The 26,049-nt window shown below is 40.2% G+C and overlaps 1 protein-coding gene across 2 annotated transcripts; it reads left to right on the forward strand.

Moving 5' to 3' along the window:
* Nucleotides 1–8,175: 8,175 nt before the first annotated feature.
* Nucleotides 8,176–24,771, forward strand: LOC113422481 (carbonic anhydrase 4-like). 2 transcript variants are annotated; one of them, XM_026683464.2, is made up of 9 exons: nt 8,176–8,248; nt 10,721–10,815; nt 13,576–13,605; nt 14,270–14,434; nt 16,193–16,341; nt 17,834–17,923; nt 20,085–20,163; nt 21,621–21,784; nt 24,093–24,771. In XM_026683464.2, exons 2-9 carry the CDS (start codon nt 10,740–10,742, stop codon nt 24,300–24,302), a joined length of 963 nt encoding a protein of 320 aa, XP_026539249.1. In that variant the 5' UTR covers nt 8,176–8,248; nt 10,721–10,739; the 3' UTR covers nt 24,303–24,771. The 2 variants fall into 2 exon arrangements, with proteins under 2 accessions (XP_026539249.1, XP_087804586.1); XM_087948460.1 differs by lacking the exon at nt 8,176–8,248 and adding an exon at nt 9,149–9,261.
* The last annotated feature ends 1,278 nt before the right edge of the window (nt 24,772–26,049 follow it).

Raw genomic sequence — 26,049 nt, forward strand, 5'->3', positions numbered from 1 at the left:
CTTATTTGAAAAGTAATGTGTAAAATGTTCAAGATTTAAATGAATATTAATATTAATGATAGAATCGAATTGGTATGGATTGTTGTTTTAATTATGTTATATATTCATAATGTTTTCTTTTTAAAATATATTGTGTAGTTTTAGAATGTACCAAGCAGAATCCGAACGGAAGTTATGTATTATATTAAGTGTTATAGTTTTAGGGGAAAGATATAAAGGCGTCATACTCCAATCAGTGATCACAGGAGAAATTTTGCTTAATGAGAAAAGATAATAGACAGCTGAAATAGGACAGACAAAGAATATAAGTATGATGATTTGAACTGAGATGAAATAAATAAAATAAAATTAAGAAAGTTGAAAGAGGGGAGAAGTTATATAGAAAATGTAGAATGGTAATAAGATATGGAATGGTATATAAAATGAACATGAATTTGAATTTGTGTCTGCACGAAGAGATGTAACCCGGGATCAGGCTGCTTTCAAAAAAGATGTTTTATGTTTTTATGTTCTATGTTTTGTTTATGTTTGTTTTTAAAAATCAATAAAATTTTCAACAAAAAAAAAGAGGTAAGAAAAGTGCATTTTATTAAAAGTACTTCTGCAAAGCATACCAGAAAGACCATGATAAGCAATGGCATAGATAGATTCTGTGGTGCCCACACATGAAGTCCTCAAGTTGGAAACATTCAGTTCGTGTCCATTTAAAGTTACAATGGCACTGAGAAAAGTGACTTATGATGAGTCCTTGCACTTACGAGGATTGCAGCATCCCAACAGTCACGTGATCAAAATTTGGGCCCTTGGCAATGGGCACTTACAGGTCGTCCTCGACTTACAACAGTTCATTTAGTGACCATTAAAAGTTACAACAGCACTGAAAAAAAGTGACATGACCAGTTTTCACACTTATGACTGTTTGCAGCATTTCCATGGTCATGTGATTTACATTAGGATGCTTGGCAACTGACTCGTATTTACAACAGTTGCAGTGTCCCAAGGACATGTGATCCCCTTTTGCGGCCTTCTGACTAGTCAATGGGGAAGCCAGATCCACTTAACGACTGGGTTACTAACTTACCAACTGGAGTGATTCACTTAATAAGTATGGCAAGAAAGGTCATAAAGTGGGGCAAAATTCACTTAATGTCTTGCTTAACAGCCAAAAATTTGGGCTCAATTGCAGTCATAAGTCGAGGGCTACCTGCATTGCAAACCAAAGACCCTCTTAGAGGATTGTAATTTTTATCGTTTCAAGGCAGCTGATGATCCTGCCAAACATTTGAGCACCTGCTCCTCCCTAATCTCACTGAATGGGGGACTTCTAATCGATAGCCCCGGGAGCTCCTCCTCGCTGGGCAAATTAATCATGAATGGAGGAGATGGCCCTGAAGATATTCTGGAATCAAGCCATGTAGGTCTTCAAAGTTAGAAAACAGCACTTCAGTTTGAACACGGAAGCTAATAGAAGGCCAGTGCAACATTAGACTGTAAGTTTAATATGCTCATGTTGGCACATCAATAATTGGGTCACTGCATTGTATTCATTGAGGTTCCTGTGTAGTCTTCAAAGGTGGCCCCGTGTACAGCATATTACAGTGCTCCAGCCAAGTGGCGATGATGGCACAAGTCAGTGTTGCAAGATCATCCACTCCTAAGCAAGACCGAAACTGTCAAGCAATAGGCAATAGTCATTAGTCCGGGAAGATTACCAGCTCCCAAGCCTGATATGGCACTGGCACCCTATTAAGAAATACAACTGGAGATTCTGAGAACTCACAATGAACAAGCTATAATTCTATCTTGTCAGAGTTTAACCTCAGTCTGTTCTGCCCCACCTAAATCCTCATAGCCACGAAACACAAACAAGTGGTGATGTACATTTGGGTGTCATCAGCCTATTGGTGAGATCTGAAGCCTAAACCTTCTGATGATCTTCCTTAAGAGTTTCACATAAATGTTAAAGAGTAGGAGTTAGAGGATCAAACCTCACAGGGCACCATTCATCCAACCTCTTATTTCCACCCACTTTCAGAGATAGGGTACAGGTCAATGAATTTGGTTTATTTTTGGTCGTTTTGAGCTGTGACTTCCCTATTCTTAACTTTTATATTTGCAAACAAATCCTACTGTTAGGAAATTGTAGAGGCTTCTATTGACTTCCTTCCAGAAGAAACTAAATTTATGTAAATATTGCATTGTGCCTTGGAATCTTCACCCTGCTCAAAAAGGCAAAGTAGTAACAGAGTGAACTGGAAATAAATATTACACTTCTGTTGATAGCAATTGTGCAAATCATTTGCTAAGAATAAATAATGATCATGAGAGCATCCTAGCCCTGTTCACAACTTCCCGACCCAAACTGTATTTAAAATAAAGAGCAAAATCGCATAATTTATGCATTGCATCATGTCCTGTCAAATTTGTAGGAATAGATCTTTTCTGGACCTGTATCTTAGGAATTTTTTCCACATAAAAGATTGGGGCAATCTTCACCAACATAGGTTGCTTCAAAAGGACTGCGTTTCATCTCATATAATACTCAACATGTCAACTGGATGGTTAGGAAATTAACTCAACTAGGGATAATAACTTGAGAATAATAAAGAATTTAGTTGCATTACAGATTGCCTCCACACTTAATGCTGTCCAGATGTATTGGATATTGATTCCCATAATCCCTAACAAACCTAAACTCCAATGGTGCAAAGCCACGGGAAGTGAAATGTATTACATCTCAACAGTATCATGTTTAACAGAATAACAGAGTTGGAAGGGACCTTGTAGGTCATCTAGTCCCACCCCCCCACCCCCACCCAAGCAGGGGACCACACCATTTCTGACAGGTGGCAGTCCTGTTTCTTCTTGAAAGTTTCCCAGTGATGAACTTCCCAGATATTGATTGGACTTGTCCACTGAAGTAGAATCAGATCCATTCAACTCAGTGCCTCTATCTCCCAACTCCTGTAGGTAATCTAGAAGGATGTCATGGTTGATGGTACTGAAGACGGTCAAAGTAGATCTGGGAGAGTTGCAATTCTCTACATAGTCCAGGATACAAGTCATCAATTAATACTCTCAGTATCATCATGCCCAGGTCTGAATCCCAACTAGAAGAGATCCCGGTAATGAGAGATTCTGTAGACGAACTCTGAGTAGGATTATATGCCTCAAACACAAATGGATTCAGAGAGGACCTCCAGAGCGGGCAGTGCACCTTGGCCCTCTTGATGGTGATTGACATCAACTCATCATGCAGTGAGGTATTGAATACCTCCTAGATCCAATTGGTCACCGTTCTGGACCATTTAAAGAGCCAGGGAGGAGGCAGCGATCAAGGTCACAAATGACCAACCATGAGGGTTCCCTACCCACTCCATAAGCCAGAACTGATCCCAGATAAGAAAGCCTGATGTTGCCCTGTCATCACAAAAGACTGCACCCATGCAGAATCAATATTTTATTTATTTATTTGATTATTTGTTTAAAAGATTTATATAGCCTCCCATCTTATGCAACATAATCCTGGGCGTCTGGCAACCAATAAATAAAAACATAAAAACAAATGCAGAAAGCTCTCAATGCCCTCAACTGCCTCACATCTATACAATACGTTTGTGGGCTTTTCTCACACTACCCTTATTCTGGAAACATTTTAGAAAAGGGGAAGGGGAAGGAAAGGACCCAAGTCATAAACTCATCATAATACATGTCATTTCTTTGCTTTATTAGCCTTAGCATAGAAAGTAGGACACTTCTTAATTGACAAGTGTTTCCTGGACAGCTCTTAAATTCCTTGTCGGCATTCTGCAGCCAATACTTGAGTAAGTTGGTCAGGACATCCTTCTTATCATGCCCTTCATGCAAATCGGTAGTTCCTGGTCTTTGTTTCCTCAGGAGGTGAAACTGGGACCTGGCAGAATGACGAAAGAAATGGCCTCCTCCAGTTGCATTCCATTTAGTAATATGTTCGGCTAATTCTCCTCTCTGCCTCAGGCTCTTCAGTTGACTCAATGTCCTAAAACCAAAAACAAAATTATGATTGGGGGAGGGGGGAAATCCTTGGTTCCCAATTTCCTGATAGGATTTCTTCCTGAATTTTGAAAGCTGGCTTCTTCCTACTTACTTTGTGGGTGTTCAGTTTCCACATCTGGCATCACATCCCTGAGTCACCTCAGCTTGGATTTTTCTTTCTTAGAGCCTTGGTGGGATCAGACATTTTGAGGACCTCATGTCCCTTCATATTCTTTTGCCATCCCTCCCCTGTACAAGGTAAGCCTTTCCCTTTTTTTCCAGAAAATTCAGAAAAAGTCCTCTCTTTTCCACCTCACCCCTCTTCCTCATCAGCAAATCAACCATACTTCCTGATGCCATCTTAAATGTAGTCCTGACTGTCCAAATTTAAGATGGGCCTGGAAAAAGTGACTTATGACGGTTTTCCACATTTATGACTGTTGCAGCATTTCTACGATCACTTGAACAAAATTTGAGTGCTTGGAAACTGGCATATGTATTTCTGACAATTGCACTGTTCTTGGGTCATGTGATCGCCCTTCCTGACACCCCCCCCCCCCACCACTGACTTCCGGCAAGCAAATCAGAGGGGAAAGGCCCCTGATTTGCTTATTGACTGCATGGTTCACTTAACAACTGCCATGATTCACCTAACAACTGTGCCAAAAAAGGTTGTAAATATAGCAAAACTCACAACGCCGTCCTTAGCAATGAAAATTTGGGGCTTAGCTGTAATCATAAATTGAGGAATGTACTGTACTGCCCTGATTAAAATTTGGCTATTTCATTTGACCAATGCATTTTCCTCTTCTGAGCAGGTAGTCTTGACTTACAACTATTTATTTAATCACTGTTCAAAGTTATAACAGCACTGGAAAAAAGTGATTTACAATCAGTCCTCACACTTGCAACCATTGCAGCATCCTCAGGGTCCCATGATCAAAATTCGGGTGCTGGCAACTGGCAGGTATTTATGAGGGTTGCAGCACCCTGAGGTCCTAAAACAGTCATCTGCAACTTTCCTAGGGAGCTTCAGATAGGCAAAGTTAATGGGGGAAGACAGATTTGCTTAACAATTGCATGATTCACTTAACAACTGTGGCCAAAAAACAAAGATTGTCATATTGCAAGTCACTTATCAGCCGCCTTGTTTAGAAACAGAAGTTGTGGTTCCAATTGTGGTTGTAAGTCAAGGTCTACCCATACTTCTTCTGCTGGACCTTCTCCCAGGTCAATGTGAGAATGAAATCAGACAGCAATTAGCCAACTTGAGCTGATCTCAGAAACAGAAGCCAAGTGAGATCCCGTTAATGCAAGGAAATCTCATCCCAGAGCAGGGCTCTCCAACCTTGGCAACTTTAAGACTTGTGGACTTCAGTTCTGGGAGTTGAAGTCCACAAGTCTTAAAGTTGCCAAGGCTGGAGACCCCTGTCCTGGAGTAGTAAAATGGAGGTGGGGGGGGACCCAAAACACCAAACTATTTCTGTGTTGCAAGAAAACATGGATGTTCCCATTGTGAGGAGACAAGCTACAATTCTGGCGGCTTTGCCTGTCCTGAAGCAGTGGAGGAAGGCTCACCCTTCGACCACGGACACAGGGGAAGGGGAGGAAGAGTGTGCCAAGTAGGTCAGAGCTGGTCTGTCTACCTGCCCTGACCCAACCGGTTCTCCCGAAATTGATCGTGTTTATAGTGATGACAAAGCCATGTCCAGAAACAAAGTAAACCTGCTCAGTAACCATCCAAAGTGACTTAGATCAAAGGCATATTTATATTTATGGGAAAGGGAAGAGAGGGCCAAGAGATTTGTAGCTCAGGGTTGAACTGAGGGGGTCATTGGTTCTGTCAGAGCTTGGCTGTTTCCTGGCAGATGTTTCATTACCTAACGAGATAACGTCATCAATCCTCCCTGTAGCACTGATAACGGTACCTACTTAAAGTAGGTAATGAAATGTCTGCAAGGGGGAAAAAACCAGGCTCAGAGAATACCAAGAACCCCTCGGTTCAGTCCTGAGCTCCAAATGTTCTACTTTACTGAAGATGTTTATCTAATAAGACCGCTGCTTTGGGTGGGGAATGGCAAACCATGATCATAAACTGGGGAAGATTAAAATTATAATCTCTGTAAGGTGGAATGTCCGGAACATATCATTAGGCAAGGGAAATTAGGAAAAAGTGAGTGGAGGATAATCATATTAGCTATATTTAATTTGAACTAAGCTTAAAGGTAAGTACAGGCAAGTCCTTGACTTTTAGCCCTTCATTTAGCAACTGTTCAAAATTACAGGTGGCATTGAAAAAAGTAATTTATGACAATCATTGCAATGCCCCTACAGTCCAAAATTCAGGCACTTGACATATGTTTATGACAGTTATGGTGTCCTGAGGCCACGTGATCTCCATTTGCGACCTTCCCAGCTGCTTTCCAGCAAACAAAGTTAATGGGGGGGAGGGGGGAACTGGATTCGCTTAACGACCATGTGGTTCAACTTAATACCCAGGTGATTCACTTAACCATCATGGCAAAAAGGTTGTAAAATTGGGTGTAACTTACTTAACAACCACCTTGCTTAACAATGGCAGTTCCGAAGACGACATATACAGGTAGTCCTCGACTTAACAACAGTTCATTTAGTGACCATTCAAAGTTACGACGACACTGAAAAAAGTGAGCTATGACCATTTTTCACACATATATATGACCCTTGTAGCATCCCCATGGTCACGTGATTTATATTCGGATGCTTGATAACTGATTCACATTTATGACGATTGGAGTGTCCCAGGGTCATGTGATCCCTTTTTGCAACTTTCTGACAAGCAAAGTCAATGGAGAAACCAGATTCACTTAACAACATGTATTACTAATTTAACAACTGCAGTGGTTCATGTAACAATTGTGGCAAGAAAGGTCGTAAAATGGGGCAAAACTCACTTAACAAATTTCTCGCTTTTAACCACATAAATTTTGGGGTAAATTGTGGTCGTAAGTTGAGGACTACCTGTGTGTGCAGTGCTTGCTCAGACAGAAACTCCAGGTACTTTTCCTTGATTTCCTGACAGCTCAAACCTCATTTTTGAAGTTTCTGAGAGCTAAAAAGAATCCAGTCTGTAAACCCAAATGGATCAGGGAATAATTCCCAGGATTTTTATTCCATCTGAGGAGAAAGTGAGGTGGATTGTAGGGTTATTAGTTGTTTTATGCATCCTTATTCCCTTGTTTTCTTTACAAACCAGAATTGCAGATAACATCAGGCAAAGCTGTGAAAAGATTTTCTAAAATACTTTTTAGAAAACCTCAGAGCATCAGCGTGCATGATCATTTTCTTTTTTTAATCTTTCTGGGGAATTGGCTACCCAGCATGACTTGGCACTATTTCTAGGTTATTTCTGAAAAGGAAGTAAGGATTTTAAGTATATAACACTGGAAGATTGGTAAATATGGACTCCTTGAATCGGTGAACAATAGCTGATGAAGAGCTAGGTGGATGCCAATGTGGCTCCCGTGCTTTTAAGAGTACTCCCTACCATCACCAAGCAGGACACAAAGAAGTGTGAATACACACTCAAGGTGGTTTTGCACCAACTTTCTCATTGCTTGCTTAGAGAGAAATGCTCAGGCAACTTTCTAACAAATATATAGTTAGAAATTGTAATTGCTGGTGGAAATCAACCAGTCAAACTTCTCTGGGAAGTAGCGGGGCAGCGGACAGATTTTTTTTATTAAGGAAAAATAGCCCACCTCTTTAGTGTTGGTAGCAAGCACCTATATATCAACCAATCAGAATAGATCTGGAAGGGACCTTGGAGGTCTCTCTGAAGGGAAAAGAGCCTAGTGGTTACATCCAGACCTGGATGCCAACAAGACCAGGAAAGGGAAGATTGACAGCTTACTTCCTTGTCTGAAAAGGTGGCTTCTGCTAAGATGATTTCCTAAGACTTGTGTAACTCTTGCTTGCTCACCCATCCCTTTCTCGCACATGTATACAGGCAGAGTCTGCAACTTAGCCTTTCTGACCTGCTTCTCTTTCCTTTCCTTTGCTGTAACTCACCCTCCTTTGCAAGTAATTCCACCCGCCCCATTAGCAAGAAGGGTGGTGACCTTATTGCATGCCCCCACACACACACACACAAATACGGAGGCAGAGACACACGTATAAAAAGGAAGGAAGGATGCTTCTTCAATCATCGCTGTCACCTTGTCCAGCAGGACAGAAAAAGACATTCACCAGACAGGTAAGCCTTCCAGTGGTGGGGTTTTGAATGACAAGTATGGGTTAGAAATTTGGATAAGCTGGACATTTGGATGCTGTAAGAACTGTTTTTTTATTTTGCAATAGATCATGGATGATCACCTTTCTAATGGGGAAGGTTTTAAATTTCTGGCTATTTTTAGTGGTGATCAAGGCAGTTTGCACTCTATGGTTTACTAAGAAAATAAATGGTACTCAATATCACTCCAAGGACCCATCAATTTTCATAGCCTCTTTCTGAGAATGATGTACAGCCGCTTTAGTATAGTAGTTAAGGTGCTGACCTAGAAACCAGGACACTGTGAGTTCTAATCCTGACTTAGTCATGAAAACCAAATGGGTAACTTTGAGCCTCTCAATAACTTAAGTAAGAAAGGCAGTATAAAACTTAAAGAAATAAATATATCCAACCCTCCTTGATTTACAGAAATGAGGCATTAAAGCGATGAAATAAATAAGGGAAGGGAAGGAAGGAATCAAATCTTGATGTATAGAAATAGCAGAATAATAGAACAGAATAATAGAGCTGTAAGGCACCTTGGAAATCATCCAGTCCAACCCCCTGCACAAGCAGGAGATGCTATACCATTTCAGACAAATGATTATCCAGTCTCTTCTCGAAAGCCTCTAGTGATGGGCACTCACAATTTCTGAAGACAACCCATTGCACTGGTTCATTGTTCTCACCATTAGGAAATTTCTCCTTAGTTCCAGTTTGCTTCTCTCCTTGATTACTTTCCATCCGTTAATTCTTGTCTTGCCTTCTGATGCTTTGGAAAATAGGTTGACCCCCCTTTTCTTTGTGGCAGCCCCTCAGATATTGGAACACTGCTATCAAATAAGGCATGAAAGCAATCTCATTTTTCCTGTCGCTTTTTTTGAACATAAAAATGTTAAGAGCACAATGATACCAAAAAAAAGAGAGAAGCTTCATTTAGCAACTGATGAATTGGTTTCCTGTAAATTTGTCTCATATGTTTGTTATCACATCTCGTGGTAAAGAGGTCTGTAAGTTAATTAGGCCTCAGCACTGTTATCATTCATCATATCCTATGCGCTTATCTTTGCGTTGTTGCTTTTTTAAAGTTTCAGATTATACATTACTCAGTCCTAAAAGTTTTCTGGTGTGTACAGAAATTTCTCCTCTGTTGCAACATGTATGACAACTCCTTATCAATGGTCTCATCATCACACGTTCTTTGTTGTTACATAAGTGTTTGCTTTGTGCTGTGAAAGTCGGTTGTGGCTTCTGGTGGTGCCCAATACAAATGCACGTGTGAAATCATGCGCTCAATCATAGATTACTTCTTTCAAAATTTGGCAACCAAAATACTACACCCAAAACATTCTGCTGTTTATCTGGCCGCTCTGGTGCCAGAACTGAATGTTGGGCCATGAGAACTGATTATATGGGCATCCTATATTGTTTATATACATCCTTTTTGTTTATAGCTGCATCAGCAGCCCATGAAGCCTCTTTCATATTTTAAAAGAAAACCAACAATTGCAAAGAACAATTCTAGAACTCAGCATTGTTATGGGGAGTAATTTGAAATAATTTTAATTTTAAAGATTTAAAACAACTGCAGGAAAGAATTCAGCAGATTGTTCAGCCATTAGGTTTACAAAGTATAGGTTCATAAACTTGATATAATGTCTAATTTATACGATGATTGTTATGATTAATCAGGCACTAAGACTGAGATTGATTTTTCTTTTGAACAAAAGTTCAGCTCATGCTTAGGTTCTCATAAATGCTTTTCTCTCTCTCTCTCTCTCTCTCCCTCCCTCCCTCCCTCTCTCCATCCCCATCCCCATATATCTATCCATATCTATATCACCCATATCCATCCAAATTCTCTTTTGCCACAATCGTGACACTTCCATTTTGATGGTCTCATGGAAGTAATTATTATACTACTATGTTTATATATACTACTATTCTTATTATACTACTAACTACCACTTGTTTATATCACTAATATTATTACTACTATTATTGCTAAGTAATTGGTATTATAGTACATGTCAGTGTTTTTTTAATGTTGCCTACTTGAAGACATATGGACTTCAATGCCCAGAATTCTAGAAGGTTGGGGAATTCTGGGTGTTGAAGTCCATACATCTTCAAGCTGGCCAGGAAAAAAGAAACACTGGTTCATATACCTCTACTGACAATTATAATAGCACTTAGACTTATATGCCACCACATAGTGCTTTACAAATGTCTGGTCAGTTTACAATGTCAGAATATTGACCCCATTAATCTGTGTCCTCATTTTACTGACCTGGGAAGGATGAAAGCCTGAATCAACTTTGAGCCTGTAAGGATCAAACTCCAGGCTGTGGGCAGAGTTAGCCTGCAATGCTGCATTCTAACCACTGCACCACCTGGGCTCTTATTCCTAAAGTTCGCCGTTTGGATTAATCAATCAGCTTGCACTTTTTCCTATAGCTGGACAAAATCCTGTTCCATGGATTCTCTCAAGATACTCACAACCCTTACGGTGGTCTTTTGGCTTCCAAGTGGATGTTATGCCAGTTCTGAAGGTAATGCCACCCTACTTAGGAAGCGCCTTGCTGGGGAGGAGGGCCAGAAAATGAAAGACCAGAAAATTCTTCCAGGGTACAACTAAATATTCTTTGGATGGATTTGGTTCGCCAACATTTAAAAGCTAACAAGGTTGAGCCTAGGTGGGAAATGCTAGATTGGAGATGAGTTGGGAAAAAATCAGGGACTAAACACTTTGGAGGTCACAAAAACTACATGGAAGTTAAAAGAATTATAGCTGGATTCAAGACAATCCGGAGAGATGCAAAGAATCCAGAGCATGTGTTAAGTTGCAGTTCAGATTTCATGCCCAGGCCTAACACAAGAATCCAATCCACTAAATTCAGCCCTAAATTGGCACCAGAACAGAATTCAGGAAGGGTTGGACTTAAGCTTGATTTTGACTTGTCCGCAACTATGAATAGATGTCAACACACAACTATGTTGTGAAAGGTTTGATGGACAAAGCGTAGGCTGCAGATAATTTCAGACAGCTCAATGCGTGCGTGTCCCGAATCCCAAATGTGTGGAAATGCACACCCTGCACGCTGATTGGTAGAACTGACTTCCTGTTGGGAGGTGGGTGAAAGGCAGGCAAATTCAAATGACGTTAACATTCAAAGAAGTACAGATGGTCCTCGACTTATGATGGTTCATTTAGTGACCGTTCAAGATTACAATGGGACTGGAAAAAAAGACCTTGAGCCGTTTTCCACACTTATGACCATTGCAGCTTTCCCATGGTCACACAATCAAAATTTAGACACTCAGCAAAAGAATAAGAATAGAAAGAATAGTATAGCATAGCATAACTATAGAATAGAATAGAATAGAATAGAATAGAATAGAATAGAATAGAATAGAATAAGAATAGAATAGAATAGAATAGAATAGAATAGAATAGAATAGAATAGAATAGAATAAGAATAAGAACAGAACAGAACAGAACAGAACAGAATAGAATAGAATAAGAATAGAATAGAATAGAATAGAATAGAATAAAATAGAATAGAATAGAATAGAATAGAATAGAATAGAATAGAATAGAATAAGAACAAAATAGAATAAGAATAGAATAAGAATGGAATAGAATAGAATAGAACAGTACAGAATAGAATAGAATAGAATAGAATAGAATAGAATAGAATAGAATAGAATAGAATAGAATAAGAATAGAATAGAATAAAATAGAATAAAATAGAATAAGAATAGAATAGAATAAGAATAGAATAGAATAGAATAGAATAGAATAGAATAGAATAGAATAGAATAGAATAGAATAGAATAGAATAGAATAAGAACGGAACGGAACGGAACGGAACAGAACAGAACAGAACAGAACAGAATAGAATAGAATAGAATAGAATAAGAACAAAATAGAATAAGAATAGAATAAGAATGGAATGGAATGGAATGGAATAGAACAGAACAGAACAGAACAGAACAGAACAGAATAGAATAGAATAGAATAGAATAAGAATAGAATAGAATAGAATAGAATAGAATAAGAATAGAATAGAATAGAATAAGAATAAGAATAAGAATAAGAATAAGAATAGAATAGAATAGAATAGAATAAGAATAGAATAAGAATAACATAGCATAGAATAAGAATAAGAATAGAATAGAATAAGAATAGAATAGAATAGAATAAGAATAGAATAAGAATAAGAATAGAATAGAATAGAATAGAATAGAATAGAATAGAATAGAATAGAATAAGAATAGAATAGAATAAGAATAGAATAGAATAAGAATAGAATAGAATAGAATAAGAATAAGAATAAGAATAAGAATAAGAATAGAATAGAATAAGAATAGAATAAGAATAACATAGCATAGAATAAGAATAGAATAGAATAAGAATAGAATAGAATAAGAATAGAATAAGAATAGAATAGAATAGAATAGAATAGAATAGAATAGAATAGAATAGAATAGAATAAGAATAAGAATAAGAATAGGAACGGAACAGAACAGAACAGAACAGAACAGAATAGAATAGAATAGAATAGAATAGAATAGAATAGAATAACAGAGTTGGAAGGGACCTTGGAGGTTTTCTAGTCCAACCCCTGCTTCGGCAGGAAACCTTATACCATTTCAGACAAATGGGTGTCCAATTCTTTTTAAAAAACTTTCAGTGTTGGAGCATTCACAACTTCTGGAGGCAAGTCGTTCCACTGTTTAATTGCTCTAACTCTCAGGAAATTTCTCCTTATGAGTCATATATTTATGCAGAATCTCAGGGTCACATGATCCACCTTTGTAACCTTTTGGCAAGCAAAGTCAATGGGGAAGGCAGATTCACTTAATAACTGTGTTATCAACCTTACACTTGCTGTGTTTCATTTAACAACTGTGGCCAAAAAAGGTTATAAAATAGGGCAAAATTCACTTAAATATCTCACCTAGTGACAGAAATTTTGGCCTCAATTGTGGTCATAAATGCAACAGCTATGCAGCCATCTCTGAATGAGACGCAATTGTTCCCTGATGTGCAGTGATGCAGAAAACTAACCAATGTTCTAGAATGTTTTTGAGAACATAAGGACTCTAGGCTGATGACACATTTAACTCTGCCCTCCAGCTCTGCCTGCTCTTCTACACATTCTTCCTTTTAACTGTTCAGAGGTATTTGCGCTTTGATTATGGTAGCCATTTTGACTTTTTCGCCATAATTTAAAGGCACTCTAGTTCCAAAAACTGTCTTGGGATTGCAGTAGAAGCCTGGCTCACCCTGTTTCTTTCCTTTACAGGATCCTGGTGTTACATGGAGCCACACTGTGGTAAGTAAAACAGAGCTACTTTTCTTTTTGACCCCCGAGATCAGAGGTCTCCAACCATGGCAACTTTAAGACTTGTGGACTTCAACTCCCAGAATTTCCTGGCAAGCATAGCTGACTGGGGAATTCTGGGAGTTGAAGTCCACAAGTTGAAGTCCACGATTGGCGACCCCCGCCCTAGATCATAAGTGGAAACTAATTAGAAACTAAGTAGAATTCTTTTATTGGCCAAGTGTGATTGGACACACAAGGAATTTGTCTTGGTGGAAATGCTCTCAGTGTACATAAAAGAAAAGATACATTCATCAAGAGTCAAGAATCATCAGGTGCAACACTTAATAATAGTCATAGGGTACAATAAGCAATCAAATCAATAGGAAACAGTCAATATAAATCATAAGGATACAAGTCATATTTAGTCTCAGCCAGAGATTGCTCATTGCATTTAAATTCCAAAACTCATCTTTGCAAATGTATCTCATCCCATGGCTTTACTTTGTAGTAAAAAAAGAGGAAAATCCTGTTCATATAATTTGCTAACCTTGAGCAGGATGTCCAGCAGAGATGGTAACTTTTAGGAAAACTAGATTCCCTATGTTTTTTTAAAAATGTATTTCTTTGGCACTTCGTCTAATGATTATCCCTTTTCTTGGGGATTGTTGGGAAGGTCCTAAATCCTGGATATCCCTTGGTCATTGCAATGGCAAGAGACAGTCACCAATCAACATTATTCACAGAGATGCTTCCCACAACCCCAGTCTGGGTCCTGTACACCTTGTTGGTTATGACAGCAGCAAGAAGCTGCTGGAAATCAGGAATACTGGGAAAACAGGTGAGTTACTGTGTTGTTGTTGTTTCTGGAATTTTATTAAGATTATCAAGATATGAAATACAAGTGAAAATATAGAAGGAAATGGGAAAAGGGAAGAGGGGGAAAAGAAAAAAAGAAGCATTGATTTCCAATTATTTTCTGTAATTCAATGGTCACCGATGTACTCAGATGACTACAACTCCCAGAATTCTCAGTTGTTCTTGGCTTGGAATTTTGGGAGTCGTAGTTACAGCTTCTGGTAAATGTAGCATGGGGAAAACAGGCAAATCAGATCAGATGAAATCTTCAGAAGGTGTACGGTTCATTTAATGATGGGTTGAAGTTACGATGGCTTTAGAAAAAAAAAAGACGTACTCTTTGTCTTTTAAGTCAGTGATCCCCAACCTTTTTGACGCCACGGCCCGGTACCGGCATCTGCTGGGCGCCGCGGCCCGGTACCGGCATCAGCTGGGCGCCGCCATCTTTTTGATGAAAAAGTGCTTCCGGTGACCTCACCGTAAGCACGTTTTCATCAAAAGATGGCGGCGTTAAGCTCGTGAGCTTTTCCGGTAGAAATGGCTTTCTACCGGAAAAGCTCACCGAAGTGTTGGCTGCCATCTTTTTGATGAAAACGTGCTTCCGGTGAGCTTTCTACCGGAAAAGCTCACCGGAAGCACTTTTTCATCAAAAAGATGGTGGCGCCCAGCAAGCCTGCCCGGTAGGAGTTGTTCGCGGACGGTACCGGTCCGTGGACCGGTGGTTGGGGACCCCTGTTTTAAGTGATAAGTGTTGCATCATCCCCGGAAATCATGACATCACAATTTGGGTGTTGGCAGTTGGCCGGCATTTATAATAGTTGTTGCATCTGACAGTCACACAATTGTGATTTGTGATCTTCCCAGCCATCTTGCAACAAGCAAAATCAGTTGGGGAAACTGGATTCGCTGAACACCTGAGTGCTTTGCTTAATAGCTGCAGTAAAAAGGATTGTAAGAACAATCACATGATTTATTTATTTATTTATTTATTTATTTATTTATTTATTTATTTATTTTGTCAAGTGATTATAAGATAACACGTATAAGTATAAACATAGTTATGAGTACATGAAATGGATACATATAAGAAAAATAAAAAGAAACAGTAGGACAGGGATGGTAGGCACGTTGGTGCGCTTATGTACGCCCCCTACAGACCTCTTAGGAAAGGGGTGAGGTCAATAGAAGACAGTCTAAGGTTAAAATTTTTGAGGTTTGGGGAAGAAATCACAGAGTCAGGTAGAGTATTCCAGACATTGACCACTCTGTTGCTGAAGTTGTATTTCCTGCAATCAAGTTTGGTGCGTTTTATCTTGAGTTTGTATCTATTGTGTGCTCTTGTATTGTTATGGTTGATGACTTGCTTAATAACCGAATTACTTAATGACTGAAATTGTGGTCCCAATTGCAGTCATAAATCGAGGATCAACTGTATTTTTAACTGCACTGGTTAGCACAATTGATTCTCATTATAGCATTTAGCTCAGAAGTGGACAACCATGACATTTAACCGGTGGACTTCAACTCCCAGAATTCCTGAGCCAGAATTCTGGGAGTTGAAGTCCACCGGTCATAAAGTTGCCATGGTTACCTACCCCTGATTTTAGCTCAAAGGAAAACAAACTTGGGCTCTTGAAGTGCTTTGGACTGAACTCCCACAATCAAAAGCCTCCGAAGGTTGAAGACCGGATCTAGAACGCTGAACACAGAACTGGATTTTTCTTCTCTCTTTAATCGGCAGTTGACGTATCCCTGGGAGATGGTCTTCATCTCGCTGGTTTTGGCCTTCCCGCCCGCTATACAGCCAAATCCTTTCACCTTCACTGGGGAGCAGGTGCCTCGCGACCTGGCTCGGAGCATCAGATTGATGGCAAACAATACTCAATGGAGGTGAGGTCAGATTCCCCAGCCGACTTATGTGGGATTCTCCTTTTTGTGGAGAGTCTACCAGTATGCTTTATTACAGCATAAGCAATTGTTTTAGCTGCTAACGGTTACAGGTAGTCCTTGACTTACAACTGAGATGGTGGTTCAAAGTTACGGTACTGGAAAAAAAATGACTTGGACCATTTTGCACACTGACAACTTTTGTAGCATTCCCCATGGTCACGTGATCAAAACTTGGACCCTTGGCGTATATTTATGATGGTTGCAGTGTCCTGAGGTCACATGATCACCTTTTGTGATCGTCTGACAAGCAAAGTCCATGTGGGAGCCAGATTCACTTAACAACCATGTTACTAATGTAACGATTGTCGTGATTCATTTAACAACTCTGGAAAAAAAGGTTGTAAAATGGGGCAAATCTCAACAACCATCTTGTTTAGCAACAGAAATGTTGGGCTCATTTTCTGTCATAAGTCGAGGATTACCTGTAACAAGGTTAAATCCTCTGGAAATTTGTCTGAAGCTTGGGAAAACCAAGAGCTTTCAGAACTGAATTAGCCATGTTGCAATTCCTGAAATCTATTGTCCTTCTTCCAATTATAGCTTTTCCATGGAATGTAAGAATTTGCAATATTTTAAGGACTGAAGCCAGATCTGGAATGCAACCAGCGGCACATTTCCCAAATTAAATGGTGCTAGTTCAAAGATTCAATTAAATACATAATTTAAAATCACATTAATTGCATTGCATTGACGCACTAAGTTCCATGTGTTTTATAGTTTCTATTGCATTTAAAATAGCAACCTACTGGCAGGTTCTGGAACTGTGTAAGGGACTGTATCTCAAATTCCCGAGGGCTACATGGGATCTTAACTTCTACATCCAAAGAAAAATGGTTAGAGCTGCAACATCTATCATGGCTTGGTTGCATATATCAACTTTTCCCAATGTGATATACTTAAAGAATCTATGGTTAAGGCTAGAAACTGGGAGATTGTGAGTTCTAGTTCTTCTTTAGCCATGAAAGGTAACATTAGGCCAGTCACACTTTCTCAGCCCAATCTGCGTTAGGAGATTGTTGTGGGGAAAACAAGAGGCAGGAGGATTAATTGCTAAGAGTTGATGGGATAAAAATCTAATAATAAATAAATATTGAGTGGAATTGTGGGAGTTATAATCCACTATACTTGGAGGGAAACAGGCTGGTCTAGTAGTTAAGATACCAGGCAAGAAAGCGGGAGATTATCTTAGCCATGAAAGCCCTTTGAGTGACTTTGGGCCAGTCATTCTCCCTCAACCTAATCACCTCACAGGATTGCTGCTGTGAGGAGAATAGGAGAGGGGAGTTGTATTGGATATGTTCACCGTTTTGAGTTATTTGTAAAAATAAGGACAAGATACAAATAAATTAAATAAATAAAAATCAGGTTAGGAAGCTTGGTCTATGATGATCAAGATACTAGGTCTCACAAAATCTTTGTGTTCTCTCTTCAGTTGCACATTGTACATACCAGAAACAACATGGACATGTCAAATGCTGTGAAGGATCCAAAGGGCATCGCAGTGCTGGCATTTTTTATTGAGGTGAGCCTCCTATCCAAATCAGCTACATTGACCAAACATGCCAATCTATAAAAACCAGGTGGTAAGATAAGGAAGATATTGACAGAAATGGTCAAAAGGGTCGAAAGCATGGAGGAAAGTTTTTCCCCAACAGAAAAATATACAGTTAGAAAATGCTCTGGCCAGACTAAATGTTCAGATGTAGTCTTCAACTTACAACCGGTTCAAAATTATGACGGGCCTCCCCAAAAGCTATTTACAAGAATTTCTGATCTCCACCCTTGTCCTGTAATCATGTGATCACATTTTGGGTGTTCACCAACTGGCCTGCATTTATAGCCATTTGCAGTGCTCCTTGGTCACATGACCACTATAATCTTTTTGCCAAAACTGACATTTATTTCTGGTTTCACCCCATAGCAAAGAACAGGTATACTTAGCAATTGCCGCATTCGTTTAATGGCTGCCACAAAAAAGTTTGTAACATCAGATCTGTAACATCGTAACCCACTTTATGACACAACAGACAGAAATTTCATGACAGAAATTACTTGCTCAATTACAGTCATATATCGAAAACTACCTCTATAGAAATTCATTCTGTCAGAGAAATGAGTATGAAAATATTTGTATTTTTCCCATTGATTAATTGATCCAAAGTGAGGGAATCAATATTTTGCAACTTTGGAGAAGAAACCAAGAGAAAAAAAAAAAAAGACAAAAACAATTAATCCGATTCTCAAAACATGCTTTCATTCTGTGCTTTTTATTTTTTTCAATCTGCTCCCAACCGCCACTTGAGTGTAATGTAAATAAAAGAGATAAGGGAAATCTACCAGTATTTCCCTACAAATAATAGATCATTTCCCCAATCAATGTGAAATATCGTCTTAAGAAGCACTTTTAGGGTGGCTGGGTGGCTGTTGTACAGTATATTTCCAGTATTTCAATTATGTTTCATTTAAAACTATTAGATTTGTGTTGCAAAACTAGAAACACCTGCTGGGTGGCAGCAAACAGACATCAAAAACTAACGTTGCCAATCCAGTATTTTTTCACTGTAAATTTCAAGGTAGGTAATATGCTATCAGCAGTGTCAATCAAGAATGCCTCCCTATGACTGACTCTAAAATTGCAGAAGAGTGGAAAACTGGAAGCAGTTGGCTAGGGGAAGAGAATATTCAATGTTCAAATTTGTTTCATCCCCAAATTCTTGAGTCTTATGGAGAAAAAGCACTGGAAGAGTCAGGGGGCAGACTGAAAAGAGGGCTTGGTCTAGAATCCCTACGTAGCTACAAAAGAACTAAGTTTATTATTATTATTACCTTTATTGTCAGAGGACAACATGTGTATAATGAAATTGGCTAAGCCTCCCTTCATGCACTCCCCCCCAACACAACTCACAGTGAGGACAGGAGTCCCTAACCCAGTCTCAATCTTATTGCATTATGTAACCTTGTTGCACAACATGCCATCCCTGCAACTTCTCTCCACTGTCATTGACTCTTACCTAATTCTAACCAGGTGTTAACCATTAGTGGAAAGATTCTTGTGCATGGGTTTTTAGTGTTGGAAGAAATGTCCATCTGGGTTCAGTTCCAGGTGGGGAGAAAGACACTGGAAACATGGAGGTTATTTGGAAAGATGGTTTAATGGTGGACAGGACTACGTGGTTTGAAGTCCTGGTTAGCTGATCACATGGAGTAGAGAGTGAGATATATTTATACTTCTGGTGGGCTTTGAACTTGCTTCCTGTTCCTATGAAAGAAATGTATTCTGATTGGTTGTCAGACTCCAATGGGGCCAAGCAGGGCTAACTTTGTAGGTTGTCTTGAGTCCCAGGCTTGGTTGAATTTTGCTGGGTGATGTAATCCTCCCAAGTGCCATGTGGTGAAATGGGTAGAGGGCTAATCCTTTCATGTCCTGAGGACCATGTCTTAATCTCATCACCCTGGAGCTGCAGGGAGCTGTTTTGTCTTTAAAAACATGTTTCTCCTTTTCTCATCCTGGGAAATATAATATTCTACCCTTTTAATATTTCCTAAAATATTTAATTCTTCTAGGAGAGGGGTGGGTGCTAACTTTCTACATTAGCAATAAATCAGTTAATTTGAACATTTACATATGGACCTGGGCATTCACGCCTGACATATCCCCTCCTATTCTTTCCTCCTTTTTGCAGGAATCTGAGAAGGCTAAGGACAAAACTGCGGAGGCATGGGAATTGTTTGCCAAGAACCTCAAAAAAGTTTCCGAAAAAGGTAAGTTTGTTGGATTTCTGGAGAGATGTTTGGATCTTCTTGTATATCTTCTAAGACTTCACATGGCTTCCATAACAAGCTGGAAAATTGATACTTCCACTTTGCAGCATCGTCCTGTGGGCCGATTGCTCCAACCATTTCCCCATCTTGTCCTGACATGCCTTTCTAATGACTTGCCAATCTTTAAAAAAAGTAAAACCAAAGTAGGTAAAATAAGCAACCTACATAAGCCAACCTACATAAGCAGGGTTTAGCACCTGACAAACAATCAAGCTGGATGCTGTAATCAAGGGCCTACCAAGGAGATAAAGGAACAAACAAACAGAAAACAATGCCCTAATCAAGGAACTATCAAGGAGAAAAACCACACCCAATCAACGTTGGTAGGGCAATTATAGAAATCGGGAGCAAATTCAGTAGCACCGATGAGGTTACCTAGTTGGGTAGTGAAAGGTCTGTAGAGCAAACAACCAAGGTCAGAGCATTAGGGATTCCACAAAATTTAAAGTTCCATGCTGGCTGAGGAATTCTGGGAGTTGAAGTCTACAAGTCTTAAAATTGCCCTGTTTGGACACCACTGCTCTAGGGAGATCAATGATGATATATATTTCCTGTCCCCTACGTATTTTCCTCATAGCAGCCTTGTGAGGGTGGATGGGCTAAAAGCTACTAATTGATACATAAAAACCTAGGACACTAGACCGCACTAAACTCGACCCCATTTAGTCCAGCATATTGTTCTCCCAGAGGTTGACCAATTGCACAAGGAAACCCATCAGTCTCCCAGCACATAGCCTTCAGAGGCAGTTTTACTGTCCTGAAGGCTAAAAGACTTTGGTCTCCATCACTTCCATGAATTTGACCAACCATTTTTTAGAGCTCTTGATTAGAGGTAGAAAATGCCTCTGGAGAACTTGTGCAGAAATTCGGTGGCTAGAGAGAGACATCAGTATGATTCAGCAGGAATATGCAACATCTCCCAACAAGTTTCAGAGCTGGCGGGATTTGATCCAAAGTCTCTTCAGTCTTAATCTGATGTTCCATATTTAACTAGAGCAGGGTCCCATACTTCTTTCAGGCTATAGATGCCGGCACAGGTGTGATTCTATACATGGAACTCTTCCAACTCCCAAATTCTTCTCACCATCATCACCAAATTCAGGCAACCTCACCAAAAAATGCAAGCTTGCATGAGATGCTTGTTGCTTGCTTGTTTTGCAAAATCTTCCGAATTTCAGGAGATTCTAAGCTTTATTTTATTTTTTTTAAATTAAGCTTTTTACATTTTGTTTGAATTTGAGCAGCAATAGGAACTGCCTTCCTGACAGAGACAGTGAGAAAGTTCTCGGCTCTAATTGGCTTTCCATTTTTCTTTCACAGTCAGTGTGAAAACAGACTTGAAAATAATTCAGTTGAGCAAGCAAGGCATAACTACTTTTACTCTGATTCCTGAACAGGGGAAGATGTGCATCTTGACGGCTCTTTTTCTCTGCTGGATTTGATGGATTCCACTAGCCTCGACCGTTATTACCGCTACCCTGGATCCCTTACCACTCCTGGCTGTGATGAGGCTGTAATATGGACCGTCTTTGCTGACCCCATCCTGGTGCCTCCTAAAGTGGTAAGAATACAGTTATGTCAGGATGCGAAGAACAAAATCCACACCTGAAGAGTTCGATTAGCCATTTTATGGCTCAGGCCTATAGAATAGGAATCTTCTGAAAGTTTGCACCTGAGTAAGACTATACAAAGCTCAATGGCATTCAAGAGAAGGGGGAGGTGTCAAACTATTCTTTTATGCACAAGTAGGGATTCCAGACTAATTCCCTGTTTGACTCCTTCCCCTAGCTCAGCCAGTCTCTCTCTCCAACAAGCTGGGAGCCCAGCAGAAAAATCCATAAAAGGACTTTGCTAAGGAGGAACTATGTGCAGCATAAATGGGGAAGTGCACACAGGTAGTCCTCAACATATGACCACAACTGAGCCCAAACTTTCCATTGCTAAACAAGACAGTTGTTAAGGGAGTTTTGTTCCATGTTATGACCTTTCTTGCCACCGATGTAAAATGAATCACTGTGGTTGTTAAATTAGTAACATGTTTGTGAAGTGAATTTGGCTTCAGCGTTGACTTTGCTCGTCAAAAGGTGATCGCATGACCCTGGGCCACTGCAACCGTCATAAATACACGCCAGTTGCCAAGCATCCAATTTTTGATTACGTGATCACAGGGATGTTGCAGTGGACATAAGACTAAAAAACGATCATAAGTCACTCTTTTCAGTGTCATTGTAACTTTGCACGATCATTAAACAAAGGGTTGTAAATCGAGGACTACCTGTAGGTAAAAAAGAGCGGACGTTTGATCATTCAGTTGTGGACACCATCTTGACTTTTTTGACCCCCCTCCTCCCCAAGGACACCCCTGAGAATGTCTCTCCCCTCTGAACTCCTTTCAAAATGGGCCTTTGAGTCTTTGCCCTCCCAACTCAGGGAGGGCAAATACAATTATGTCGTGAAATTGGTCCTCCCCGTTGCTGATCCATTTCCTGTTGAGGGTTTTTTTGGCTTTGTTTTAAGTCACTGCGCACCTGACTTTTCTCTGACATAATTTTACGGAGGGTATGTGCCTTATATGGTATCAGAATATAGTAGGAAACACTATTTTAACACAGGGGCAACTAAGGGTGACTTAGGTCCATGTTGCACATAGGCTGGGGATGAAGTAAAAGCAACATGGCTATACAAGCAGTCAGAGGATGTTGCCTAACCAGGTTGTTGCTGCGGTTACGTGCAAGAGGGAAGCAGAGTTTGTGGTTTTTAACATTAAATTGAGCTCTGCTAGAAATAGGTAGTTCCTTTTTGGCTCCCTTTTTTCTCTTTGGCTCCATGAATTACAAGTAGGCCTTGACTTAAGGCCACAACTGAGCCCAAAATTCCTGTTGCTAAGCCAGATGGTTGTTCAGTGAGTTTTGCCCCATTTTACGACCTTTCTTGCCACAGTTGCTAGGTGAATCACTGTTGTGTTATTAACACGGTTATTAAATGAATCTAGCTTCCTCATTTTTGCTTGTTGGAAGGTCGCAGAAGGGGATCACTTGACCCCAGGACACTGCAACTGTCATAAGTATGAGCAAGCATTTGAATTTTGATCATTTAACCATGGGGATGCTGCAATGGTCATAACTGTGAAAAACAGTCATAAGACCGTTTTTTTCAGTGCCGTTGTAACTTTGAATAGCCACTTAACAAATGGTTGTAAGTTAAGGACTAGCTCTACAGTAAGCAATCAGCTCCATTCACTATCAAAAGTAACTTTTTTTGCCAGGTTTTGAGAAGAGACTCCATCCTTTCCTGTCCATCTGTTTGATAGCCTTTTCTCCTTTTTTTGCTACAAATTAATTCCCATTGAGCTCAGCCCTGGGAATTTCCAACAGAGAGTTGAAGACCAAGCTTCTTAAATAACCACGGATGCACATGAAGGGGATATTGTAATGCTTCTTTGGGCTGCCAAGTTGTACATTGGCCTGGTTCATTTGTCCTGATGCATCTTAGTGATGAGAAATCCTGCAGCCCAACAGAGTAACAGTTAGAAGGGACCTTGGAGGTCTTCTAGCCCAACCCCCCCTGCTCAAGCAGGAAACCCTATAGCATTTCAGTCAAATGTTTGTCCAGTCTCTGGTTAAAAACCTCCAGTGTTGGAGCATTCACAACTTCTGGAGGCAAGTTGTTCCACTGATCGATTGTTCTTTCAGGAAATTTCCCCTTAGTTGTAGGTTGGGCCTCTCCTTGATTACTTTCCATCCATTGCTTCTTGTTCAGCCTTCAGGTGCTTTGAAGAGTAGGTTGTCCCCCTCTTCTGTGGGGCAGCCCCTCAAATACTGGAAGGCTGCCATCATGTCTTTCTTGCTATCATCTCTTTCTTTCAATAGGTCAAGAAATTTGCTTCAGAGCTCTCATCTACAGAGTCTTCAAAGGGACCCCAGCTAATAAACAACTTCCGTCCCATACAGAAGATTGGAGATCGGAAAGTAGAGGCATCTGATGCTTTGAAGTCTGCAGCTGCCATTTTTGTTTCTCCTCCAACTGTATTTATCCTCTTCCTTTCTATCACCACCTTTCTACAATTCTTCTATCTGTAAGGTAGGATGTCAGGAGTGAACCAGGTGGACTTGCAGTTCCTGAGAAGTCATAGCTAACCTTTCTGCCCTCTATATCAGAGTTGGTATTCAGTAAATTCTGACCAGTTCTGGAGAACCGCTAGCAGAAATCTTGAGTAGTTCGGAGAACTGGCAAATACCACCTCTGACTGGCCCCGCCCCCATCTGTTCTCTGCCTCCCCAGTCCCAGCTGATTGGCTGGGTCTTCTTTGGTTGCCCTGCACAGGAGAACGGAGCTGGAAAGCAGGTTAGTGGGGTGGGGAGGAATGAGGATTTTGCAGTAACCTTCCCCTGCCACGCCCACCAAGCCACATCCACAATTGGTAGTAAAAAAAAATTGAATCCCACCACTGCTCCACATGCTCCATTTTACTTAAGGTGACCAACTTTTTTACAATGAAAAGGAGGAAGAAAATAAATTGAAGAAAAAAAAACAAGGCCACTTGCGCACGGCACACTCTCTCAGAACAATTCTCCTGTGTGGAGCGCAGGCATCTCATAATCACGTCTCGCCGCACTGTACCAAGCCTTGATTAATCATCATGTCAAATGCAAATACGTCACATCGCCCACAACAGATTGGATCGGCATAGATCCAATAGGGAGATTTACGGGTTAGTCTTCAATATCAAAATGGAGGACATGTAGGAGGACACTTTTCGAGGGAGGACAGAACTTACAAAAGGAGGACTGACCTCCCTAAAGGAGGATGGTTGGTCACCTTATTTTACCTCCTCCTCACCCTCAACCAGATTGTTCGGGGGCAGAAACCCAGGAAAAATAAAGTTTGAAAGTTGAAAGGTGGCTAAAGATCAAAGAATCTTGGTTGGCAAGGTCCAGGAAGAGACCCTTTTCTGCTGTAGTCCCTCACCTTCTGGAATGTTCTCCCCCTTTGGAAATGAGGTCCATTCTGCCACTTGACCTGGGGCCACAACAGGGTCCTGCTACATTGGGGTGAATGACTGGGTAGAGAAGATCTTCACCCACCATCTTGGTAGTTTAGCTTTGTATTTAATCCTCCTAATTTTAATTGCTTTGTATTGCCTTTTTTGTACTTTTTATTGCATTGTAAGCTGCCTGGAATCACTGTATCAGTGAACCGAGTGGCTAAATAAATAAATATATAAATAAATAAATAAATAAATAAATAAATAAATAAATAGTGAGTGAGTGAGTGAATGAATGAATGAATGAATGAAGAAAAAAACAGAAACACAGGAAAAACTGGAGGAAAGCTAATACTGCTTGACCCAATCGCTGGGATATGTTGCTGTTTGTCACCTTAAGGCCAAAGCTGAAATGGAAACGCTTCATTCAAAATGAAGTATTATGACATTGTAAATCTGTAAATTATCATTTTCAAAAGATGATGTTTGGTATTTTTTAAGGTCAGAGAGATAAAATAGATGGTAGATATATGATGGGAGGGAGGGGAGGGAGAGGGAGGGGCGGGGAGAGAGGGAGAAAAAGGGAGAGAAGAGGAAAGAGATTCAGTTATGGGTGTAGGGATGGAGATCGTTTCATTTTTTTAAAGCAATGAACATCAGTTTTAGCTGTAGCTCAGGGATGTCAAACTGGATTTCTTTGAGGGCCGGGTCAGCATTGTAGTTCTCCTCCAAGGGCCGGCCGGGGTGGGGAGACTGGACCGACACCTGCACCATCCTGCCAGCCAAAACAGGTCACTGAGGGGGGCCTCGCACAGCCCCCCTGCGCTTGTTTTTGGCCTGGA

The sequence above is a fragment of the Notechis scutatus genome, chromosome Z, assembly GCF_049901735.1.
Source record: "Notechis scutatus isolate UNSWTSFEM ecotype Mainland chromosome Z, rNotScu1.2, whole genome shotgun sequence".
NCBI lineage: Eukaryota > Metazoa > Chordata > Lepidosauria > Squamata > Elapidae > Notechis > Notechis scutatus.

What these genes read in the sequence shown, in the direction of transcription:
- LOC113422481 (XM_087948460.1), top strand. Translation starts at nt 9,170, where the DNA reads ATGATACCAAAAAAAAGAGAGAAGCTTCATTTAGCAACTGATGAATTG. An exon ending in GTTTGTTATCACATCTCGTG is followed by an intron (nt 9,262 to 10,720) that starts GTAAAGAGGTCT and finishes TTTTTCCTATAG; the next exon opens with CTGGACAAAATCCTGTTCCA. An exon ending in CAAAAAAGTTTCCGAAAAAG is followed by an intron (nt 20,164 to 21,620) that starts GTAAGTTTGTTG and finishes ATTCCTGAACAG; the next exon opens with GGGAAGATGTGCATCTTGAC.